The sequence below is a fragment of the Oncorhynchus clarkii genome, chromosome 16 (assembly GCF_045791955.1).
Source record: "Oncorhynchus clarkii lewisi isolate Uvic-CL-2024 chromosome 16, UVic_Ocla_1.0, whole genome shotgun sequence".
Classification (NCBI taxonomy): Eukaryota; Metazoa; Chordata; class Actinopteri; order Salmoniformes; family Salmonidae; genus Oncorhynchus; species Oncorhynchus clarkii.
Genome location: NC_092162.1, coordinates 24,586,164 through 24,611,364, shown reverse-complemented (window position 1 = coordinate 24,611,364; position 25,201 = coordinate 24,586,164). Strand labels below are relative to the sequence as shown.

Genomic DNA, 25,201 nt, shown 5'->3' with positions numbered 1-25,201 from the left:
GCCATTAGCATTCCTATGATCTGGAGAAAGTAAAACCGAGAGACACACACAGTTGCTTTTCTTTAGTCGCAGTAGATGATGGATACAGGAACCGGTGTCGAGATGTCGAACTCGCTGGAGCGGAGTGATCACACTGCATTCGTGGAAGGAAGCTTTCTTTATGTGTGGGGAGGCTGTAAGGTAAGGTTATATGGGGCAAAGTATTTATTTATTTTTTAAGCCGCATTTGAGCAAAACGCAATAGGCATCACATTTAATATGTTCAGATACCTTTTGAGTTGAGAAACTCGGCTTTCTTTTCACTTAACTAATTCATAGACGTAACCACCTTCAGCTCCTATCGACGATATCTTACAGCCGTGGAAGTTTTTTTGAGCTTCAAATCTCGTTTATTAAATTTCAAACGCATCGCTTTCAGTACGGTTTAGGAAACAAAATGAACTTGTCTTTCATACCGACAGCGATAAATAATAATACATAATGTGAAATTACTACACACCTTTATAGGGTTAGGATTCCCACACGGTCATATTACAGCGATTGTTCACAGAAAACAAACGCGCCTCCGGACACCTGTGTGTAACGAAGACAGACGCCACAAACTTGGCACTGAAAACTACAATCTGCTGCAACTGTAAAACTGGTTAAAATAATGTATGTTTAAAAAATAATAATAATGAAAGTTGAGGGCTTTATGTTGCTAGAGCCGTACCGTAATTGAGCCCCTTTTTGAGATTGAGTATTTGGTTGTTTTAGCTGCCAAAGCCAATTTACCTCTACAATAAGGTGTAATGTTGGGCTACCTTTTATTAATGTTACCACTGCCGAAACTTTTAGTAGGTTTAGCCTATTGTGTGAATTGCTACAATGTTTCAATAGAGTGTTGCACTATCTTATTGACGGTAGATGTTGTTTTTTTTAATGTTCCATGACAGTCAGTCTCCGGAACAGAAACACTGTTACCCAGTGATGAGATTTGGCTGTGCGATTTGGAGAGTGGAATATGGTAAGAGTCTCATAACAATCTTAATGTCTGTTTCCTGTTGGATTCAAGCTCTTTAGTCGTTGTTAATTTCTATGATTCTAAAATTAAATGATTCACCTGCCCGCTGCTGTTGACACTTCTTTGTCATTCATTGTTTATTGCTCGTTAATATCTTCACTTACTTGACCAAGTTTGCCGTGCCGTAGCATGTACACAAAGGCTATCACTCTTCCCTATTTCGCTTTTTGTGTTTGTGATAAAGCCACCTGTATGTCTGTGTGTTACACAACCCACAGACATACACACTACGGAGCTTTAATTTGTGTATGTGTGTGTCAGGGAGCGGAGGGGGATGGAGGGAGAAATCCCTCCGGCCTTATCAGGCGCCTGCGGTTCTTATCACAACGGCACTCTCTACGTGTTTGGAGGGTGTGACCCAAATGGACACACCAACCAGGTAAGAATCACCCCCCCTTTTCTCTCTTACCACCCCACCCCAAGACAGCAATATTCACCCGATGACCTAGGATCAGGTCACCCTAAAGCTTACCGTTTGCTTCTGAGTCAAAACAGTTTCCGCATACATTTAATGATATCTTTGTTTGTTTTGGTGTCTTGTCAGTTTTTTTTTCAGCTGTTCATGCATGTGTAAAGTTCTGGAGCCTAAGTATTCGCTTCTTTGTCTGCGATTGGTCAACAGTAGCAATTCTTCAATGAAGTGTTTGTTGTCATTCAACAACAGACGACTCGTTTTCATGCACATTTTTTCACTTGAGAAATACTGCACCAAACATTTTAATGCAAAATTGCGTGACTATGACCATCCCAGCAAAAATGTCAAAATGAATTACAAAATGTTATTAATTCAGACTATTTTTGAAGAAGTGTACTTTTGCTACAGTGTCTCAAGAGGGGCAAAGAGCAGTATTACTGCTTTTTTCCCCTTGTTTTCCAAGCGAAGGTATTTTAAGGGAGTATGCGAGCACAGACATTCACTTCTCTTAGCTAAGTTCGGCAAGGAGCAAACCGAACTTATGTATGCGGATGCCTTTATCCAGCTGTGTCCTTTTCCCCCCCTTGGAGGTACAAAGTGTTAGAGTGAAACTGACCTCCGATCAGATTGTGTGATTGATAGGAGCCTATTAAGAGAACCAAGAAAGGCCAAAAGCTGTCGGACGTGTTTTGTTTTGCTCATGGCCACGTAGCATTGTTATGAAAACTATCCGTGATATGCAACCTGGGCTGTAACCTGATATCAGAGAAGTGCAGACAGAGAAAAAGACAGGAATGCAGGAATGCATTAGAGCCATTCATCGATTGGAAGTGAATTGGAAGCTGACTTTGTGAAAAGAGTTCGAAATGGTCTTTGGTAGACTATTACATCCGGGCTTGGGAATGTTTTCTTTGGTATGACAAGGAAACAAACCTTTCGTGGTAGTTGTTAGTACACTGCTAATAATTTGATAACCATAAGCAGTATGGTAGTAGCTCCACCTTGCTCTCTGATCGGGCTAAGTCAAATCAAATCAAACTTTATTTATCACATGCACCGAATACAACAGATCCTTAGAGTGAACCTTAGAGTGAAATGCTTGCTTACAAGCCCTTAACCAACAATTCTTTAAGAAGTTTTAAGGGGAAAAAAGTGTTAAGCAGAAAATAGAAAATAAAAGTAACAAATAATTAAACAGCAACAGTAAAATAAGAAGCGAGGCTTTATACAGGGGGTACTGGTACAGAGTCAGTGTGAGGGGGGCACCAATTAGTCGAGGTAATTGAGGTAATATGTACATGTAGGTAGAGTTAAAGTGACTATGCATAGATTATAAACTGAGCGTAGCAGCAGCGTAAAAGAGGGGTCTGGAGTCTTTGACAATTTTTAGGGCCTTCCTCTGACACCGCCTGGTATAGAGGTCCTGGATGCTTCTACACCTGCATTGCTTGCTGTTTGGGGTTTTAGGCTGGGTTTCTGTACAGCACTTTGAGATATCAGCTGATGTACGAAGGGCTATATAACATTTTTTGATTTGATTTGAAGAAGCTTGGCCCCAGTGATGTACTGGGCCGTACGCACTACCCTCTGTAGTGCCTTGCGGTCGGAGGCCGAGCAGTTGCCATACCAGGCGGCGACGCAACCAGTAAGGATGTTCTCGATGGAGCAGCTGTAGAACCTTTTGAGGATCTGAGGACCCATGCCAAATCTTTTCAGTCTCCTGAGGGGGAATAGGCTTTGTCGTGCCCTCTTCACAATTGTCTTAGTGTGTTTGGACCATGATTGTTTGTTGGTGATGTGGGCACCAAGGACCTTGACGCTCTCAACCTGTTCCACTACAACCCCGTCGATGAGAATGGGGGCGTGCTCGGGCCTCCTTTTCCTGTAGTCCATAATCATCTCCTTTGTCTTGATCACGTTGAGGGAGAGGTTGTTGTCCTTGCCCCACACGGTCAGGTCTCTGACCTCCTCCCTATAGGCTGCCTCATCGTTGTCGGTGATTTTTTTTGCACTGTTGCACTGTTGTGTTATCGGCAAACTTGATGATGGTGTTGGAGTTGTGCCTGGCCTTGCAGTCATGAGTGAACAGGGAGTACAGGAAGGGACTGTGTTGAGGATCAGCATGGCGGATGTGTTGTTCCCTACCCTTACCACCTGGGGGCGGCCCGTCAGGAATTCCAGCATCCAGTTGCAGAGGGAGGTGTTTATTCACAGGGTCCTTTGCTTAGTGATTAGATTTGAGGGCACTATGGTGTTGAACTCTGAGCTGTAGTCAATGAATAGCATTCTCACATAGGTGTTCCTTTTGTCCAGGTGGGAAAGGGCAGTGTTGAGTGCAATAGAGAGTGCATCATCTGTAGATATGTTGGGGTGGTATGCAAATTGGAGTGGGTCTAGGGTTTCTGGGATAATGGTGTTGATGTGAGCCATGACCAGCTTTTCAAAGCACTTCGTGGCTACAGATGTGAGCGCTATGGGTCGGTAGTCATTTAGGCAGGTTACCTTAGTGTTCTTGGGCACAGGGACTATAGTGGTCTGCTTGAAACATGTTGGTATTACAGACTCCGTCAGGGACTGGTTGAAAATGTCAGTGAAAATGCTTGCCAGTTGGTCATGCTTGAAGGACACGTCCTGGTAATTCGTCTGGCCCTGCGGCCTTGTGAAGTGTAATTCAAGCTATACGATTCAATGTACTTTGTCTATTTACATGGAAATTCATTTTGTGAAGTCTGCAAGCAAATACACAAAAACAATACACTATAATACAGGTAATGCAGACAAAATGGATAGTTAATGCACACACATTCACAGTTGCTGTGTCCTACTGTCGGACCATGTATTGGACCTACATCTGTCCTATGTCCCACTGTTCAGCAGCCTGATGGCCGTCGGAATGAAACTTGACCTGCTCCTATTCTTGCTGAACAGTGATACTTTAGAGTATATCTCCTTCTGGAGGGCAGCAGCTCAAATCATTGGGCAAGGTTGTGTGTGGGGTCCTCTATGGATCGTTTGGCCTTTTCCTTTGCCCGTCTATCAAAGATTCCCTGAAGACCCTGGGTGTTGACATGCAGTTCAAATCCAATTTTATTTGTCACATGCGCTGAATACAACCGAACCGTTGTGGACTTTACCGTGAAACAATGCAAATTTAAAATGCAACAAATTAAAGGAAATGGTAAAAAAAATTACAATGAGGCTAGAGTCCAGTGAGTCAGCATAGAGCCAGTGCAAAAAAATATAGGGGGTCAATGCAAATACTCCGGGTAGCCATTTGATTAACTGTTCAGCAGTCTTATATCTTGGGGGTAGAAGCTGTTCAGGAGCGTTTTGGTCCCATACTTGGCACTCCGGTACCGCTTACCGTGCGGTAGCGGAGAGAACAGTCTATGACTTGGGTGGCTGGAGTCTTTTTTATAAGGCCTTCCTCTGACACCGCCTGGTATAGAGGTCCTGGATGGCAGTGAGCTCAGCTCCAGTGATTTATTGGGTTGTTTGCACTACTCTCTGTAGTGTCTTGCGGTCAGATGCCAAGCAGTTGCCATATACCAGACAGTGACGTAATCAGTCAAGATGCTCTCAATGTTGCAGCTGAATAACTTTTTGAGGATCTGTGGGTCCATGCCAAATTTTTTCAGCCTCCTGAGGGGGAAGAAGTGTTGTTGTGCCCTCTTCATGACTGGGTTAGTGTTTGGGCCATGATAGGTCCTTAGTGATGTGGACACCGATGAACTTGAAACTCTCGACCCGCTCCACTACAGCCCCGTTGATGTGAATGGGGGGCGTGCTCGTCCTTCTGTTTCCTGTGTTCAAAGACCAGCTCCTTTGTCTTGCTGACGTTGAGGGGAGAGGTTGTTGACCTGGCACCACACCACACACTCTCATTGTCGTTGGTGTTCAGGACTACCACTGTCGTGTCGTCAGCAAACTTAATGATGGTGTTGGAGTCGTGTGCGGCCACACAGTCGTGGGTGAATGGGGAGTACAGGAGGGAACTAAGCACAACGTTGTCTTAGTCTACATAGGAGGTGCAGATGTTGTTGGATACAAAAAAATATATGTTTTCAGTGTTGCCATTAAAAGCGAGTCTGCTCTCCATGATATTCCCCAGGTACTTGAATCTCCCCGCTCTTTCTGCCTGTTCAATACCCAGGAATAGCTGGCTTCCTCTGCTTTCCTCTGGAAATCAATGAGCATTGATTTTGTTGATGTTGAGTGTGAGGTTGTTATAGCACCATTCATAAACCCTGTTTACTTCTGTTTGGGAATGCATTGTGTAATCTGAGGAGTCCACAAGGGTGGCGTCGTCGGTGTATTTCGCTGCCAAGCAGTCTCTGTCTGAACCTTTCATGTCATTGGTGGACATGGAGAATAGCACTGGAGAGATTAATTTCCCCCTTGAACCAGTAGATGTACACAGAGGAAGGGATGTTGTGTTGTTGAACTTGGCATACTGCCCCCTGTTCAGCAGGAAGTCCAGCACCCACAAGATAATGCTGGGGTCTACCTGCAGGTGTTAGAGTTTTACACAGAGAAGGTGAGGCTGCATGCAGTCGAAAAGCAGAAGAGAATTCCAGGAAAAGGATGCACACACAAGAGAGACAGTGGAAATCCGGTGGGACCATTCTACCCAATGAGAGGGCAGATGCACAATGCCTTAGTGTACATCATGGAATGTTGAGTCAAATAGAAATAACCTTCTTTAAAATAAAAACTGTTTTAAAGTTGGTTTTGTAGCATAAACTGGGAATTTAATATTTTGGAGTGATATGATGGTCTGTTTTCATATCTGCAAAGTACTTAAAACATTGTAAGTTCCACTTTATTAAGGAGAGTGCAAAAGATGTCTGCCAGTTCATCTGCGCATTCCTTCGGTAGCCGTCCCTTGGTGTCCACTTTCTTTTTGTAGTTGTCTTTAGCCTGGGCTGTTTGTTGTTTTAATGGTCCCTTGCAGTGTTCACTTCCTTTTGGTTGCCAGCAGAAAGGGATATCTGTTTCAGCTCTGCACTAATCCAAGGCTTGTTATTTGGATAGCATTTCACCATCTTTGTGGGGATTAACATGCCCTCACAGAAATGGCTATATGCAGTCTCTGCTGATACTGATAATGTCCCAATTTGTACAGGGAAAAACATCCTTGCAGGGTATTTATATTGACCCCCCCCCCCCCCCCCCCCCACCCACTTGTAAAGTGCATAGTCACTTTACATATTACCTTTAATCCCACACATTGGCTCGGTACCGGTACCCCCTGTATAGAGCCTCGTTATTGTTATGTAATTAGTTACTTTTGATTAGATTTTTTTAACTTGAGTTTTTTCAGTAAATATTTTCTTAACTCTATATCTTGAACTGCATTGTTAGTTAAGGGCTTGTAAGTAAGCATTTCACGGTCAAGTCTACACCTGTTGTATTCGGCGCATGTGACAAATACAATTTGTTTGATCTGTCGCTTCATCTGACCATATCTGAACTGCCCTTTCCAATACTTTTCCTGCTCTTGTTTGTATTTTAGTAGTACTGGAGGCGTCTGCAGTGACTTGTATGCCCTGTTAATATTACCATAACACAAGTCTAGTTTCCTATCTCCCCTTGTGCTACAAGTAACACATTGTTCATAGTTTTATAGGTCAGTGTGAAGTGAGCAAGAGTTAAAATCTTCAGGAGACAAATTGGTAGGTGATGTTAGCAGCCATTGTAGTAGTATGCTGTGGCTAGTACATAAACAGTTGGGATAAACACTGAAATGGCGCAATGAGATGACTAACATTTCAAAGTCTTTTGCTCTTGATATTTGTGGAAGAACACTAGCGTTGGTTTATGTAGAAACACAACCCCTCCTCCGGCGATGCCAGGTCGCGCTCTGCGTGAATGGGGCCATAAAATCCCTTCAATTTCAGCACATTAGAAATCTCATCAGCTAACCAAGTCTCTGTTTTACAGAGTGAAAGCATCTCTATATTCACTCAGAAAGCAGGCATTGGCGTTGAGATCATTAAGGATCAAAATTGACACACACACACACAGCTGTCCTACTATACTTGACTTTTTGGGGGCCAACAATTGATTCCCATTCAAAGCTCTATTTTCCCTAACTCCTAAACCTTACCCCAAACTAAACCACTAAGCCTAAAAGGGCCTTTTTTACAAGTGGGGACCAGCAAAATGTGTTCACTTCTTTGAATTTTAGGTGGTTTACTATTCTTGTGAGGACTTCTGGTACTCCACAAGTATAGTAAAATGTGTGTGTGCGCACACACAAAGACCAACATAGGGCTACATTGCTTACACCCTAAATGCAATCCTCTTGTATCTACACAAGTGCCTAGTAGGTTGGGGTTGCTTCTGGACAGAGCCTATACCTTTTATGTCTGTGATACATTATGGAGCAACAGTCCACTGCTTGTGTTAAAATGAGAGCTTAATGTTCCTGTGTTGCTCTGTCTGCAGCTGTACAGTGTTGGCCTGCTGGAAGGATGCTACACCTGGAGGAAAGTGACAGACGCTGGGGGAAACACCCCCTCACCCAGAGACAAACAGTCCTGTTGGGTAAACCGAGACAGGTACACACGCACATCATGTTTTACTATGCTTGTGGGGACCTAAAATAGATTTCCATTCAAAATGTAACTCCTTACCCTAAACCTCTAACCCTAATTATAACCCTAATTATACCCCTAACTCCTAAGCTTAAAATAGTATTTTTACTTGTGGGAAATGTACCCACGAGGGAGAATTTTCCTTGTAGTTCTATCGTTGTGGGGACTTTGGGGGATTTCCGGTACTCACAAGGATGGTAACACGCGCACACACACACACACACACACACACACACACACACACACACACACACACACACACACACACACACACAAAGACCTACATGGGTATAGAACTTTGTCAGTGTGCTATCTCTGCAAGCACTAAAGTAATGTACACACACACTTTGTTTTTTTTACTTTTAAGGATTTTATGGAATTTTCATCACATGACATCTAGTGGCCTTTTTGGGTGCTTCCGATAATTAGAGGTGTCTACATTTCTCTGGACATCTTTTTGGCCTTACCTGTCCCACTATTGTTTGTGGATATGCTCTGATGGTTGACTGACCGAAAGCTTAGCTTCTATTAAAAAAAAAAATTGCATCTGACTTTTTGCTGTTTCTCCAGTTTTGGATTTTCTTCCAGCACCTTCACTAATCAGCTTTGTGTATGCGGTAGATTCTGCCTAGATTGAATTTTCATCACATGTAAAATATATAAAATTAGATGATTGTTAAATAAAAAATAGAATGACAAAGCTGTAAAACATTATCCTCACTACAACCCATCAACTTAGTGAATACCATTGGTGTTTAATATGACGGTTTCAGTATAAAATATCTTATTTTCCGTATTTATTTTTTATTGACCGTTTATTTAACTAGGCAAGTCATTTAAGAACAAATTCTTATTTTCAATGACGGCCTAGGAACAGTGGGTTAAATTGCCTTGTTTGGGGGTAGAACGGAAGATTTTTTTACCATGTCATATCGGGGATTCAAGATCGAAACGCTCTAACCACTAGGCTACCTGACGCCCCAGGGTAGGCTGTCATTGTAAATAATCATTTGTTCTTAACTGGCTTGCCGAATTAAATGAAGGTTAATAAAACGTGTATTTACAGTGGGGCAAAAAAGTATTTAGTCAGCCACCAATTGTGCAAGTTCTCCCACTTAAAAAGATGAGAGAGGCCTGTAATTTTCATCATAGGTACACTTCAACTATGACAGACAATGAGAAAAGAAATCCAGAAAATCACATTGTAGGATTTTTTTATGAATTTATTTGCAAATTATTGTGGAAAATAAGTATCTGGTCAATCACAAAAGTTTATCTCAATACTTCGTTATATACCCTTTGTTGGCAATGACAGAGGTCAAACGTTTTCTGTAAGTCTTCACAAGGTTTTCACACACTGTTGCTGTTTTTTTGGCCCATTACTCCATGCAGATCTCCTCTAGAGCAGTGATGTTTTGGGGCTGTTGCTGGGCAACACGGACTTTCAACTCCCTCCAAAGATTTTCTATGGGGTTGAGATCTGGACTGGCTAGGCCAGGACCTTGAAATGCTTCTTACAAAGCCACTCCTTCGTTGCCCGGGCGGTGTGTTTGGGATCATTGTCATGCTGAAAGACCCAGCCACGTTTCATCTTCAATGCCCTTGCTGATGGAAGGAGGTTTTCACTCAAAATCTCACGATACATGGCCCCATTCATTCTTTCCTTTACACGGATCAGTCGTCCTGGCCCCTTTGCAGAAAAACAGCCCCAAAGCATGATGTTTCCACCCCCATGCTTCACAGTAGGTATGGTGTTCTTTGCATGCAACTCAGCATTATTTGTCCTCCAAACACAACGAGTTGAGTTTTTACAAAAAAGTTATATTTTGGTTTCATCTGACCATATGACATTCTCCCAATCTTCTTCTGGATCATCCAAATGCTCTCTAGCAAACTTTAGACGGGCCTGGACATGTACTGGCTTAAGCACGTCTGGCACTGCAGGATTTGAGTCCCTGGCGGCGTAGTGTGTTACTGATGGTAGGCTTTGTTACTTTGGTCCCAGCTCTCTGCAGGTCATTCACCAGGTCCCCCCGTGTGGTTCTGGGATCTTTGCTCACCCTTCTTGTGATCATTTTGACCCCACGGTGTGAGATCTTGCGTGGAGCCCCAGATCGAGGGAGATTATCAGGGGTCTTGTATGTCTTCCATTTCCTAATAATTGCTCCCACAGTTGATTCAGTCTTCCCAGCCTGGTGCTGGTCTACAATTTTGTTTCTGGTGTCCTTTGACAGCTCTTTGGTCTTGGCCATAGTGGAGTTTGGAGTGTGACTGTTTGAGGTTGTGGACAGGTGTCTTTTATACCGATAACAAGTTCAAACAGGTGCCATTAATACAGGTAACGAGTGGAGGACAGAGGAGCCTCTTAAAGAAGAAGTTACAGGTCTGTGAAAGCCAGAAATCTTGGTTGTTTGTAGGTGACCAAATACTTATTTTCCACCATAATTTGCAAATAAATTCATTAAAAATCCTACAATGTGATTTTCTGGATTTTTTTTCTCTAATTTTGTCTGTCATAGTTGAAGTGTACCTATGATGAACATTACAGGCCTCTCATCTTTTAAGTAGGAGAACTTGCACAATTGGTGGCTGACTAAATACTTTTTTGCCCCACTGTATATATTAAATGTCAATACATCTTTGCTGTAAATGTTTTAGCGTCAAACTGGTGGCGGATGTGAAAAAAGTCAATAGTTGGAAGAGTTGCAGTGTTAATTGAAAAAGAATGCCATTGTTGGTTGATGTTGTTTTTGCATTAGGCCATTTTCTCTTGAACCATATGGTCTATTAACTAGAAACTCATGGACGCAAATATAAAATATATATTTTTTAAATTATTTAAGTATAAATGACCATATATGGCCATAGATGACCTGTTGATGATTGAAAATTCTGATTTACTTTGGTAAATTACCGGTAGTTTGCAAACCGACATTTATGACATTGATCACTAGCCAGACTGGTTAGGCCTAGAAATGTGATGACGATGCAGAGGTAGAGGGTATTTTAAAGCCTTCTCCCCACGCCCATTGTTACTAGCATTAAGGCTAGCCCCACAACAAAAGGTGCTCTTGAGCCATTCGCCAAACATTCACACCTTCTAGCTGACAATGTCTATTAACTGCCTATTCAGATTCACTCAGTTGGAATCCTCATTTTACTTGCTAATTTACCTACTTATTACATCTCAATGGGAGGGAAATAGCCATTCGTAGTAAGGACTGACTTAGATTACAGTGATGGGTGTATTGTGAACAAACAAAACGATGCAAACATTATGTGAGTGTACACTGTGTTCACTGCTTGCAATATATGTGAGAGGGTTACTTTCGACGCATTTATTAATCAATAGCTGCAGTGAGCAGCTGGATGTAGTAATGATGGTGCCATTAGTGATCTTTTGTGTTATTGTTTTATAGGCTCATCTACTTTGGAGGGTATGGATGTAAAACCATAAGAGAGGTCAACAACTCAAGGAACTTCACAGTCCATGAATCATCCTGGGTAAATAAATAAGAAATTAACAAACAATATAAATACACTACATGTTCACTGATACTGGAATATGCTTATGTTTTACTTGGGTGTTATAACTCCTCAGGCAATGATTGGGACGACATTCTTTAGGTTCTGGGGCTGGAACAGCGAAGTCAATGTTTTTGACACACACACTGCGACGTGGGAAGAACCTGAAACCCATGTGAGTGTGTGTGTGGTACTACTATATTCATGTGAATGAAATGAATGGTCTTATTATTGTTGACATGTCCCTAATCATGATTTAAGTATGATTTTTATTCAAGTATGTAGCAACTATCTTGTCATTTGTTTTCTGTTGTTGACACATTGATAATACTCTTGATGACACGTTCCCTCGTGGCTTCTTTCCGTAGGGTCAGACCCCATCTCCTAGAGCCTCCCACACCAGCGCCACCCTGGGGGACAAAGGTTACATCTGCGGAGGTCTGGTGAGTGGACCACCATTAGATTCCTGCTGTTTATGGGTGGTATACAACATCTCTTTTTGGATCTGCCATCTTGAAATCAACTCTGGACCTTTGCTTTGAACGTCTTTATATCAGTGGTTGCCAACTGTATTGACCTATCAGGAGAAGAGAAAAGAAGCTGACAATGTGGCTTTGGATGTGGCAAGGATTTGCTGATGGTGACTGACTTATGTCCCTGTGATTTCAAAACATTTCATATTTGTGACAGGAGGACACAGATTTGGACATCCACTGTCTGGATCTGGACACCTGGATATGGACACGGATGTAAGCTCATTTACTCTATATCTATATAAAGTATGTGACTGACTGGGTTTGAACCTGGGTCTCTAGCGTGCCTCAAGACTGTTAGATCTAATATGTTTACTCAACCTACAACAACCAGGGGCTTGTCTCTGTAAAAACTTTTGTCCTTGTTAGCATGTGTTTAGTGCTATATCTGTGTGTTTGTGTAAAACACTCTGCATTCCTCCAGTGACTTCCTCTCGTCTTTGGTGCCCGTGGGGCGTTCCATGCACACTCTGACCCCAGTGTCTGACCACACCCTCTTCCTGTTTGGTGGGCTGAGTATCACCGGTGAATCTTTAAGTAAGTCTGAAGCTAGCCTGGATAAACCAGACCGAGTGCTACACTCACTTTTGTCTACTAGGCTAGTTATGTCTAACAAAAGTGTTACCTCATTGAATCAGCAAATAGATACATTCGTTTAGTTTTTTTTTATTTTTTACATTTGTATTTTTATCAAACCCTAATGCATTATGGGTGTAATAAGGATTCATAACAGCCCCATCGGTCCTTATAGCACTTACGTCTTTCTAAAATGCTAAAGTGCTTTTGTAATCACTTGTGGACAGCATGTAACATAACTGGTATTTTAGCATCTGTCAACAGACTGATGCGATGACTAACGAGGAACTTTGTTCCGCTGCGCAGATTTATTATCACCACGGATCATTTGGACAAATCACGATTTCGCAGGTGTTCACATCTTTTGCATTTAGGAAGTGGGTGGCACAATTGGCCCATAGACTAGCCTGTAACTTGTAAAGAGAGGGGGGTGGAGCTACCGCCTTGCTTCTGCCCCTCATTCTAGTATTTTTTCTAACATGTCTTCCCCCCAGAACTTAATCGAGCCTCTGACGCATTACTGAAGATTTTAGTTCTGGGTTTCCTGTGAGTAGTGCTTTTGTAAAGAATGACATATGTATTGAGGGTGGTTTGTAAAAAATCATACATATTCTTTCATATCTTTCCTTTAGGTGACGGATGGGAGTTTGACACTCAGACAAATACATGGAGAGAGATGGATCACCTACACCATGACAAGCCCAGGTAGGGGATGGCCATCAAAAGCCACTGTTTGTGCATATTCTCACTGTCATTAGCCTAATTTCCAGTAACACGCCATCTCTGTGCAGACGTTTTGAACCGAGAGACTCAACCAGCAATAACTTATTGTAATGCTTGCGACGTTCCTGTTTATTATTTCTTTATTCGTTAGGTGCAACCAATTAGTGAGCAGATCTTTATTTTATTCAATTAAACAAAATAAAAAGTTGTTTGAACATGGTATACAGTGCCTTGCGAAAATATTCGGCCCCCTTGAACTTTGCGACCTTTTGCCACATTTCAGGCTTCAAACATAAAGATATAAAACTGTATTTTTTTGTGAAGAATCAACAACAAGTGGGACACAATCATGAAGTGGAACGACATTTATTGGATATTTCAAACTTTTTTAACAAATCAAAAAATGAAAAATTGGGCGTGCAAAATTATTCAGCCCCCTTAAGTCAATACTTTGTAGCGCCACCTTTTGCTGCGATTACAGCTGTAAGTCGCTTGGGGTATGTCTCTATCAGTTTTGCACATCGAGAGACTGACATTTTTTCCCATTCCTCCTTGCAAAACAGCTCGAGCTCAGTGAGGTTGGATGGAGAGCATTTGTGAACAGCAGTTTTCAGTTCTTTCCACAGATTCTCGATTGGATTCAGGTCTGGACTTTGACTTGGCCATTCTAACACCTGGATATGTTTATTTTTGAACCATTCCATTGTAGATTTTGCTTTATGTTTTGGATCATTGTCTTGTTGGAAGACAAATCTCCGTCCCAGTCTCAGGTCTTTTGCAGACTCCATCAGGTTTTCTTCCAGAATGGTCCTGTATTTGGCTCCATCCATCTTCCCATCAATTTGAACCATCTTCCCTGTCCCTGCTGAAGAAAAGCAGGCCCAAACCATGATGCTGCCACCACCATGTTTGACAGTGGGGATGGTGTGTTCAGCTGTGTTGCTTTTACGCCAAACATAACGTTTTGCATTGTTGCCAAAAAGTTCAATTTTGGTTTCATCTGACCAGAGCACCTTCTTCCACATGTTTGGTGTGTCTCCCAGGTGGCTTGTGGCAAACTTTAAACAACACTTTTTATGGATATCTTTAAGAAATGGCTTTCTTCTTGCCACTCTTCCATAAAGGCCAGATTTGTGCAATATACGACTGATTGTTGTCCTATGGACAGAGTCTCCCACCTCAGCTGTAGATCTCTGCAGTTCATCCAGAGTGATCATGGGCCTCTTGGCTGCATCTCTGATCAGTCTTCTCCTTGTATGAGCTGAAAGTTTAGAGAGACGGCCAGGTCTTGGTAGATTTGCAGTGGTCTGATACTCCTTCCATTTCAATATTATCGCTTGCACAGTGCTCCTTGGGATGTTTAAAGCTTGGGAAATCTTTTTGTATCCAAATCCGTCTTTAAACTTCTTCACAACAGTATCTCGGTGTGTTCCTTGTTCTTCATGATGCTCTCTGCGCTTTTAACGGACCTCTGAGACTATCACAGTGCAGATGCATTTATACGGAGACTTGATTACACACAGGTGGATTGTATTTATCATCATTAGTCATTTAGGTCAACATTGGATCATTCAGAGATCCTCACTGAACTTCTGGAGAGAGTTTGCTGCACTGAAAGTAAAGGGTCTGAATAATTTTGCACACCCAATTTTTCAGTTTTTGATTTGTTAAAACAGTTTGAAATATCCAATAAATGTCGTTCTACTTCATGATTGTGTCCCACTTGTTGTTGATTCTTCACAAAAAATACAGTTTTATATCTTTATGTTTGAAGCCTGAAATGTGGCAAAAGGTCGCAAAGTTCAAGGGGGCCGAATACTTTCGCAAGGCACTGTACCTGTCTGAACATGGTTTACCTCCATAGGTTGTGGCATTCGGCGTGTCGGGGCAAGGATAGTGATGTGGTTGTCTTCGGGGGGAGTCGAGACTACGTCCTCCTGATGGACTCGGTACGTATAAGTCTACACTGGGGAAAAACAAGTCCTTAAAACCTCTTATGGCTGGGGGCAGTATTGAGCAGCTTGGATGAATAAGGTGCCCAGAGTAAACTGCCTGCTCCTCGGTCCCGGGTTGCTAATATATGCATATTATTTGGATAGAAAACACCCTGACGTTTCTAAAACTGTTTGAATGATGTCTGTGAGTTTAACAGAACTCATATGGTAGGCAAAAACCTGAGAAAAATCCAAACAGGAAGTGGGAAATCTGAGGCCTGTAGTTTTTTAACTCAGCCCCTATTGAAGATACAGTGGGATATTGGTTATGTTGCACTTCCTAAGGCTTCCACTAGATGTCAACAGTCTTTAGAAACTTGTTTGGTGCTTCTACTATGAAGGGGGGCTGAATGAGAGGGGAATGAGTCAGAGGTCTGCCAGCAGCCACGAGCTGGTAAGGCGCATTTCACATGAGTGGTAGCTCCTGTTCCTTTGCTTTTCTGAAGACAAAGGAATTCTCCGGTTGGAACCTTATTGAAAATGTATGTTAAAAACATCCTAAAGATTAATTCCATACATCGTTTGACATGTTTCTGTACTGTAACGGAACTTTTTGACATTTCGTCTGCAACTAGTGAACGCGCTTCGTGACTTTTGATTTGTTTACCAAACGCGCTATCAAAAGTAGCTATTTGGCCATAAATTATGGACATTATCGAACAAATCAAACATTTATTGTGGAACTGGGATTCCTGGGAGTGCATTCTAATGAAGATCATCAAAGGTAAGTGAATATTTATAATGTTATTTCTGACTTCTGTTGACTGCACAATATGGCGGATATCTTTTTGGCTTGTTGGTTCTCTGAGCGCTGTACTCAGATTATTGCATGGTTTTCTTTTTCCGTAAAGCTTTTTTGAAATCTGACACAGCGGTTGCATTAACTTTTTGATGCACCCATCCCGTTACAGGGATCATTTTTTGACAACATCCGCTGAATTGCAGAGCGCCAAATTCTAATTAAATTACAAAAAATATTTAATTTTCATGAAATCACAAGTGCAATATAGCAAAACACAGCTTAGCTTGTTGTTAATCCACTTGGCGTGTCAGATTTCAAAAAAGATTTTCGGCAAAATCATACCAAGCGTTTATGTAAGGCCATCTCTCTCAGTAAACAAAACATTACAAACAGCTAGCAGCCAAGTAGATTGGTCAGAAAAGCAATAACATGAATCGCTTACCTTTGATCTTCGGATGTTTGCACTCACGAGACTCCCAGTTACACAATAACTGTTCCTTTTGTTCCATAAAGATTATTTTTATATCCAAATTACCTCCATTTGGTTGGCGCGTTATGTTCAGAAATCCACAGGCTCGAGTGGTCAAGACCGGGCAGACGAAAATTCCAAATAGTATCCGTAAAGTTCGTAGAAACATGTCAAAAGTTTTTTTATAATTAATCCTCAGGTTGTTTATACAATATATAATCAATAATATTTCAACCGGGACTGTAGCTTCTTCAATAGGAGAGAGAGAGAAAATGTCTGCTCCAAACTGTTGCACATGCAAAATGCTGCTGGCACCCAGCTATCCAATGACACAATGTGATCTTTCTCGCTCATTTTTCAAAGTAAAAGCGTGAAACTATGTCTAAAGACTGTTCACAACATGGGGAAGCCATAGGAAAAGGAATATGGTTGATATCCCTTTAAACGGAGCGAAGGCAGGCTATGGAACAGAGAGCTTTCAGGAAAAACAGCACTTCCGGGTTGGATTTTCCTCAGGTTTTCGCCTGCAATATCAGTTCTGTTATACTCAGACAATATTTTGACAGTTTTGGAAACTTTAGAGTGTTTTCTATCCTAATCTGACAATTATACATATTCTGGGCCTGAGAAATAGGCAGTTTCATTTGGGTACGTTTTTCATCCAAACATCAAAATACTGCCCCTTACACTCAACAGGTTAAGGAGAAGTTTATCTATATTTCCATGTATAACACTTGTATTTTCATCAACATTTATAATGAGTATTTCTGTAAATTGATGTGGCTCTCTGCAAAATCACCACATGTTTTTGGAACTCCTGAACATAACACGCCAATGTATACTGAGATTTTATATAAATATGAACTTTATCGAACAAAACATACATGTATTGTGTAACATGAAGTCCTATGAGTGTCATCTGATGAAGATCATCAAAGGTTAGTGATTAATTCTCTCTCTATTTCTGATTTTTGTGACTCCACTCTTTGGCTGAAAAAATGTCTGAGTTTTTCTGTGACTTGGTGCTGACCTGACATAATCGTTTGTGGTGCTTTCGCTGTAAACGCATTTTTGAAATCGGACACTGTGGTGGGATTAACAACAAAATTACCTTTTAAAATGCTATAAGATTGTATGTTTGAGGAATTTTAATTATGCGATTTTTGTTGTTTTGAATTTGGCGCCCTGCACTTTCACTGGCTGTTGTCATATCGATCCCCTTAACGGGATCTCAGCTCTAACTTTTAAGGATGCTTTTCACATTCACTAGCTTGATAGATGGAGTCTGAATGATGGTTGAATTGTGTTAATTTTGTTTAGTTTTCATTTGATCAAATAATTAATCTTATGGTTGAAAGACACTGTAAAAAAAACCTGCCATTGAGAAGACCGATAACTGATTTCTTAAGGGAACTAGCTTTCTTGGACCAGTAGTTATGGTCACTGCCTTTTGGTCATGGCGACCCAATTTCAGGCTGCTCATCTTAACCTTGCACTGTTCCCTCAATCACTACAATACTTAATGTACTCATGTTCATCTCAAGTCTGGGCTGAGTGGGAGCTGCCCTCCCATAGGGGTGGGAGGGCCAAGAGACCTGAGGTGGCAGAACAGAGTGTTGGGTAGGGAGGGACTGTTGCTCTTGCTGTTCCATAGGTAAGCACCATGGTCTTCTAGTGGATGCGAGCTTCTACTGGAAGCCACTGGAGTGTGCGGAGGAGGGGGGTGACATGAGTGAACTTGGGAAGGTTGAAAACCAGGCGGGCTGCTGCGTTCTGGATAAGTTGCAGGGTTTTGATGGCACAAGCAGGAAGCTCAGGCAACAGTGAGTTGCAGTAGTCCAGACAGGAGAGGACAAGTGCCTGGATTAGGACCTGCACCGCTTCCTTTGTGAGGTAGTGTCGTACTCTAAGGATGTTGTAGAGCATGAACCTGCAGGAGCGGGTCACTGCTTTGATGTTTGCAGAGTATGACGGGGTTGTCCAGGGTCTTTGCACTCTGGGAGGGTGACACTGGAGTTGTCAACCGTAATGGAGAGGTATTTGAGAAGGCAGGCCTTCGAGGAGGAAGATCAGTTCCGTCTTGTTGAGCTTGAGGTGGTGGGCCGACATCCAAGTTGAGATATCTGCCAGGCACGCAGAGATGCGTGTCATCACCTGGCTGTCAGAAGTGTGGAAGGAGAAAAGTAGTTGTCATCCACATAGCAATGATGGGAGAGACCATGTGAGGACATGACTGAGCCAAAATACGTTGTGTATAAAGAGGAGAGGGTCTAGAACCGAGCCCTGGGGGACACCAGTTGTGAGTATGTGGTGCAGACAGATCCTCTCCACGTCACCTTGTAGGAGCGGCCTGCCAGGTAGAATAAAATCCAAGAGTGTGCATAGCCTGAGAGGAGAGGAGGAACCTATGGTTCGCTATCAAAGGCAGCGGATAGATTGAGGAAGATGAGAACAGAGGAGAGAGTCAGCTTTGGCAGTGCGGAGAGCCACGGTTAAGTAACCCATCTTGAAGCCTGACTGGTTAGGGTCAAGAAGATCGTTCTGAGAGAGATAACGATACATTTTATCAGAGACAGCATGCTCAAGTGTTTTGGAAAGAAAAGATTGAAGGGATACAGGTCTGTAGTTTGTCAGATGAGTCGAGTATTGGTTTCTTGAAGAGGGGAGCAACTTGGGCCATCTTTTAAGTCTGAGGGGACGCAGCCATTGGTCAGGGATGAGTTGAGGGGAGTGAGGAATGGGAGAAGGTCTCCAGAGTTGGTCTGGAGAAGGGAGGAGGGGATGGGGTCGAGCAGGCAGGTTGTCTGGCGGCCAAACCACACTAGTCGCAGGATGTCATCTGGAGAGAGAGGGGAGAAAGAGGTCATGGCGTAGGGTAGTTCTGTGAGTGAGACCAGTGGACTCAATAGGCTGAGTGAATGAGTAGCAGATGTCATCAAACTTTTTTTCCAAAGGGGTTGACAGTCATCCGCAGAGAGGGAGGGGGTGTAGGATTAAGGAGGGAAAAGGTGGAAAAGTTTCCTAGTATTAGAGTTAGAATCTTGAAATTTAGTGGTAGAAAGTGGCTTTGGCAGAGGAAGAGAAGGTAGAGAGGAGGGAGTGAAAGGATAATAGGTCCTCCGGAAGTTTATTTTTCCTCCATTTTCGCTCAGCTGCCTACAGCCCTGTTCTGTAAGCTCCCAATGAGTCACTCGGCCACGGAGCAAGAGGGAAGGGCCAAGCCAGCTGGGAGGAAAGGGGACAGTGTGAGTCATAGGATACGGAAAGGGAGGAGAGTAGGGTCGACGAGGCAGAATCAGGAGACGAAAGCGAGAAGGATTTAGCAGAGGGGAGAGATGATAGAAGAGTAGTGTGAGAGAGCGACTATTGAGATGGCACATGATCATCTGGGTAGGGGCTAAGTTGTTAGGTTTGGCAGAAAGGGAGACAGAAAAGGAAACAAAGTACTGATCAATGACCTTGAGGGAGGTTGTAGTGAGATTAGTAGCCTCTAGTAAAGATGAGGTCAAGCGTTTTGCCTGCCTTATGAGTTAGAGGGGATAGGGAAAGTGTGAGGTCAAAAGAGCGAGTTGGAAAGAAATGAATCAAAAGCAGACGTCGGGAGGTTGAAGTCGCCAAGTACGAAGAGTGGTGGGCCATTGCCAGGAAATGAGTTTATCAAGGTGTCAATCTCATTGAGGAACTCTCCAAAGGCACCTGGTGGGCGATAGATGACAATGTTAAGCATGAGTGGACAAGTGACAGTGACCGCATGGAATTCAAATGAGGAGATGGACGTGAGAGAGGGAGAAAAGCGAATCTCCATTTAGGAGAAATGAGTAGACCTGTGCGACTAGGGGTAAGGAGAGTCTGTAAAGCATACAGGGAGAGGAGCGAACTCATAGTTGACAAAGCTACACAAGAGCAAAATGAAAATCTGTAAATAACTCGGTAAGATACACGAGTGGTGTGAAGCCCTCCTCTCTTTCATTGAATAACTCTGCAGAACAACTCGGCAGAACTGTCTTTGTTTCAGCAGGTGTCTTAGTTTTGCGACAAAATTGGCACGATCGCGGCTTACAGCTGCCGCTGACAAACCAGGGGAGACTGGAGAACTAACAATAATTGCTAATTGCCTAGCAGAGGTGGAGAGCACACCTCCATGAACTGATTGCCTTGGAGAGGTGAAACCACTCACCTCCCAATACAGCCAGTGATTACTAAACCAAGTCACTGATTGCCCAGCCACTTGATTCTGTTTGATGTGTCAACAATCTGCAAATTGTGAGCAGTCAGCAGTTCACACACGAAGTATGCCACTGGGAAAACGGGCAGCACTTGAAGTAGATGGCCCTAGCTAGCAAAAAAAAACAACGTACAAGACCACAACATATAAAGACAACAAATTATACTTATCACTCCTGGAGATATCAGGAGTCCACTAGCTATATTACTATTTAAGGGGTGGCAGCGTGGCCTAGTGGTTAGAGTGTTGGACTAGCAACCGAAAGGTTGCAAGTTTGAATCCCTAAGCTGACAAGGTACAAATCTGTCATTCTGCCCCTGAACAAGGCAGTTAACCCACTGTTCCTAGGCTGTCATCAAAAATGTGTTCTTAACTGACTTGCCTAGTTAAATAAAGGTTAAAAAAAATAGATTGCATTTCCTTGTGAAATATTTGAGAAGAGAACGTGTTTTTAACCAAGCCACTAATACATTTCTATGTTGAAACTTCTGAAACAACACGTTAAAACATAACATTCCCTGGGCCTCCCGGGTGGAGCAGTGGTTAAGGGCGCCAGCTGTGCCACCAGAGGCCCAGGCTCTGCTGCGACCAGGAGGTCCCTGGGGAGACACACAATTGGCCTAGCATCGTCCGGGTTAGGGAGGGCTTGGCCGGTAGGGATATTCTTGTCTCATCGCGCACCAGTGACTCCTGTGGCGGGCCGGGCGCAGTGTGCGCTAACCAAGGAGGCATCACTGGGTTCGTTATGTCACTACATACCCTCCATCAATCCATCCATTCATCTACCCATCTCACTACTATGTTACCAACCCTCTGCTTTCAGGTCACTGTTTTGAGGTCTCCGTCACAGAACCACTGCAAAGATGTTCTAGTCTTTCAGACCCAGCCATACCCCCTACTCAGGTAAACCACACACCTGGTGATATACTGCACTTGAATCAAAATCTATTGTTGTTAGAGCGTTAGACTAGTAACCGAAAGGTTGCAAGTTCAAATTCCCGAGCTGACAAGGGACAAATCTGTCGTTCTGCCCCTGAACAGGCAGTTAACCCACTGTTCCTAGGCCATCATTGAAAATAAGAATTTGTGGCTTGCCTAGTTAAATAAAGGTAAAATACAGTGGGGCAAAAAAGTATTTAGTCAGCCACCAATTGTGCAAGTTCTCCCACTTAAAAAGATGAGAGGCCTGTAATTTTCATCATAGGTACACTTCAACTATGACAGACAAAATGAGGGAAAAAAATCCAGAAAATCACATTGTAGGATTTTTAATGAATTCATTTGCAAATTATGGTGGAAAATAAGTAATAAAATGAGAACTTGCACAATTGGTGGCTGACTAAATACTTTTTTGCCCCACTGTATGTGTAAGCCAGTGCACTGGCACATGTACAGTAGTCGCCTGTGCAAGTGTGTGTGTGTGCGTGTTGGTCCACTCTCAACCCAACCATTCATGACTAAATGGTTTAACAAAGTCCACAGTGACCATTTGAGCATGTTGTGCAATTTATACTCCGACTTTGATCCTAGCGTTACTTGTTGTTTGAGTGTTGTGGGATTTTGCTGTGCTTTTCCACTGTGACGTAGTGCTGATTTTATAAAGAACTGAATAAAAATGAACATCACTGTAAATGTGCAATAAAGATTTGACATGTTTTATGTGAAACCGTAAACTTAAAACCAATTATTTAATCCTTAACCAGAGAGAGGACTATTTTTAGATATTCAATCGCTACTTTTCTCAAGTCTGTGTATTTTACACACATTGTATATGGTTGCCATGCTATCTATAGTGACACACCTTTTTAGTTTCCAGCACCTGGTTATCCGTTGATGTTTTAACAAAGCTGTACTTCAATTTCTCGTTATAGATTATGTAAAGACTGCATAGGCTGTAACGCTGATGTTTTGCAAGAGCAGCTTTTGTGGCTGCCACCCAAACTACAGGAGACTGTGGACAAGAGAGTGTCCTTCTTCAGGATCGGCCCAAACCAGGAAAATAAAAAACGGTTGGACCTGGTTTTAGATTGACAGTATATCAAGATATATTACATGACGAAAGTTTTATTGACTGTTTTGTTTTAAGTGTGGTATTCTATTGGTTTTTATCAGAACTTGTTCATTTCACTTTTCTAAAGCTCATCAGGAAATGAGTCTCATTGGTGCATCGGTCTAAGGCTCTTCTCACACAGGTCATGAATGGGAGATGGCTACAGGTAGTAAGATTGGATATTTGGCAAAAAACATTGTTTTGCAATTAATGTACAATCAATAGTAGCCCATTTAACTTGACAAAATGAAAACAGGAAAATAAGGTTGTATTTTCTTTTAATGTTGATTAATAAAATGTTGCTGACTTAAAATATTGTTGGATGTGCTCTATTCAAAGCGTACTCTTTGGTTCGACTGGGTACCTCAACAATGCTAGCTACATAGGCTGTGATTAGACAGGCAGCCCAATTCTAATCGAACGGCCAATTAGTGAAAAAAAGATCAGAATTGGGCTGACTGTCTAAATGCAGCTATTGAAGTAGTCCCTCTTGACAGCTACACATTGGCTGGCACAAGATTTCAAAGAACGCTTGCAAGATTGGCTAGATTTGACATTGTTGCATTCAAGTCAAGTTCGCTTTCTAAAGCAGAAGCAGAGACATTCTGGCACATAGGCTGCTTTGTGTATGTAAGAAAAACAATGAGACAAATTCTCAAATATTCAGTTTTACCCCAATGAATTTGAATGCTTCATTGCAAAACTTAGAATAGAATAATATAAATCATACCTATTTAATTTTTCAAACGTATAAAACACCCTTGAATCCCTGTGAATGGTAACATTTTTGAATTCTTCATTTCTGTCAAGCCGTATCACACCACCAATTAAGTATTTTTTTCGTATGCACGGCGGTGATATTTTAAACGGCTCTTTTAGGACATCCTTAGTTCTGTTCTTGTTGATTAATGTTCTATTTTATGTTTGGTGTGGACCCCAGGAAGAGTAGCTGCTGCTTTCACAACAGCTAATGGGGATCCTAATAAAATACCATTGATTGATAATTGTGCACACCTGTTTCTGCCTAGCCCAAACCAAGTGCTGCTGATTAGTGTAACTATTGTAATCAGTAGATACAGACCGGTAGGTATTCTAACAGGTACTAGTTAGTAAATACAGTTTGCTAACAAGTACTAACACGGAAGCCCTCTAGGTTCTAAATTATAGAAATATCTGTCCTGAAATGTACAACTGTCAACTGGAAGCCGATCCTAAACTTTCCAACTTCATGCAAAATTTCGGAATAATTAATACATTTTGGGGAACTCTATATATTGTACACTGCCTAATAGATGCAAGCTTAATATGGTATGGCCTCACTGGGGTCGTTATGTCATTACAAATAAACCACGGGGAAGACCTAGACATTTAAAACCATTTAGGTGTAGTAGTATTAGGGCATTGAGCTGTCCAATAGTGGACTGTGTACTGAAAATGGCAGTGAGAAGCTTTATTAGCTAAATCAATTAACTTTTCAAAAACCATGAATAATAGACCATATGAGCAAAAACATGGTCAGAGACAATATTCAAGTCTTAATGGCACTAGTTGTTTCCTTTTCTCTTTCTTCTGTCCTCTCCCTCTCTTAGGCTGTGACTTGTTTCCCATATTTACCCCCCCCCCCCTTTTCATCTCCCCATTTCTCCTGGACTAAGTTCAGCAGTGGAGTGAAACTCTGAACGTTGCAGATAGAAAAGTACAACCTAGAGAGGACACTAACCTTCAACCTGGGTTTTGTTCATTACGACATGCAACAGAAAGGGTTTTAAACGCTTTGCAATGAAAAAGTAAATTGAGCGTTTCTTATTGGACACGTCCGGGCAGTCACACCTTCTTTCAATCCATTTTCTTCCCTTTGGTGCCTAATGAACACAACCCATGCTTACATTTCTGTCTGCAGTGTTCTGAATGTTTCAACCAATTGAACGAGGCCCAGGGTTTCAGAGGGGTTGGACGTAGTTAGCAGGTAGCATGCCCTGTTGCCCGGTGCGTTCGATGCGGCCGTACATCCATCCCTCATCTATCTGTTGTACGTCTGCAATCAGGTCGCCCTCCTGGAGAGACACCTCGTCGGCGTCGGCAGCCGTGTAGCTGTACAGAGCCCGGTAGCGCTTCTGTAGACAGATATGGGGACATACTGTTTATCCATGCATGCACACCACACACATTCATCAACATAGGGCTACAGAATTGTGTGGGTATTACCTCTACAAACACGTGCACACACACACTACAGAGTTAAGCAGATCATATCACCACTACAAAAAAAAATATCATAAAAACGCTC

General features: G+C 42.3%; 2 protein-coding genes across 2 annotated transcripts in view; one reads left to right on the top strand and one right to left on the bottom strand.

Annotated features, from left to right (window-relative positions):
• On the top strand, positions 1-23,219 carry LOC139368241 (kelch domain-containing protein 1-like). The gene is made up of 13 exons (XM_071106938.1): positions 1-180; positions 936-1,006; positions 1,325-1,442; positions 7,929-8,041; positions 11,497-11,581; positions 11,679-11,777; positions 11,971-12,045; positions 12,293-12,351; positions 12,560-12,672; positions 13,344-13,416; positions 15,299-15,383; positions 21,688-21,767; positions 22,736-23,219. The coding sequence occupies exons 1-13, from the start codon at positions 76-78 to the stop codon at positions 22,893-22,895; spliced, it is 1,236 nt and encodes a 411-aa protein (XP_070963039.1). The 5' UTR covers positions 1-75; the 3' UTR covers positions 22,896-23,219.
• The window catches only part of LOC139368242 (LIM and SH3 domain protein 1-like), a 38,582-nt gene continuing 36,556 nt past the window's right edge, over positions 23,176-25,201 (bottom strand). Inside the window, exon 7 of the mRNA XM_071106939.1 lies at positions 23,176-25,028. Within this exon, the coding sequence (XP_070963040.1) occupies positions 24,855-25,028 (174 nt within the window). The 3' untranslated portion in view covers positions 23,176-24,854. The remainder of the gene's footprint in view (positions 25,029-25,201) is intronic.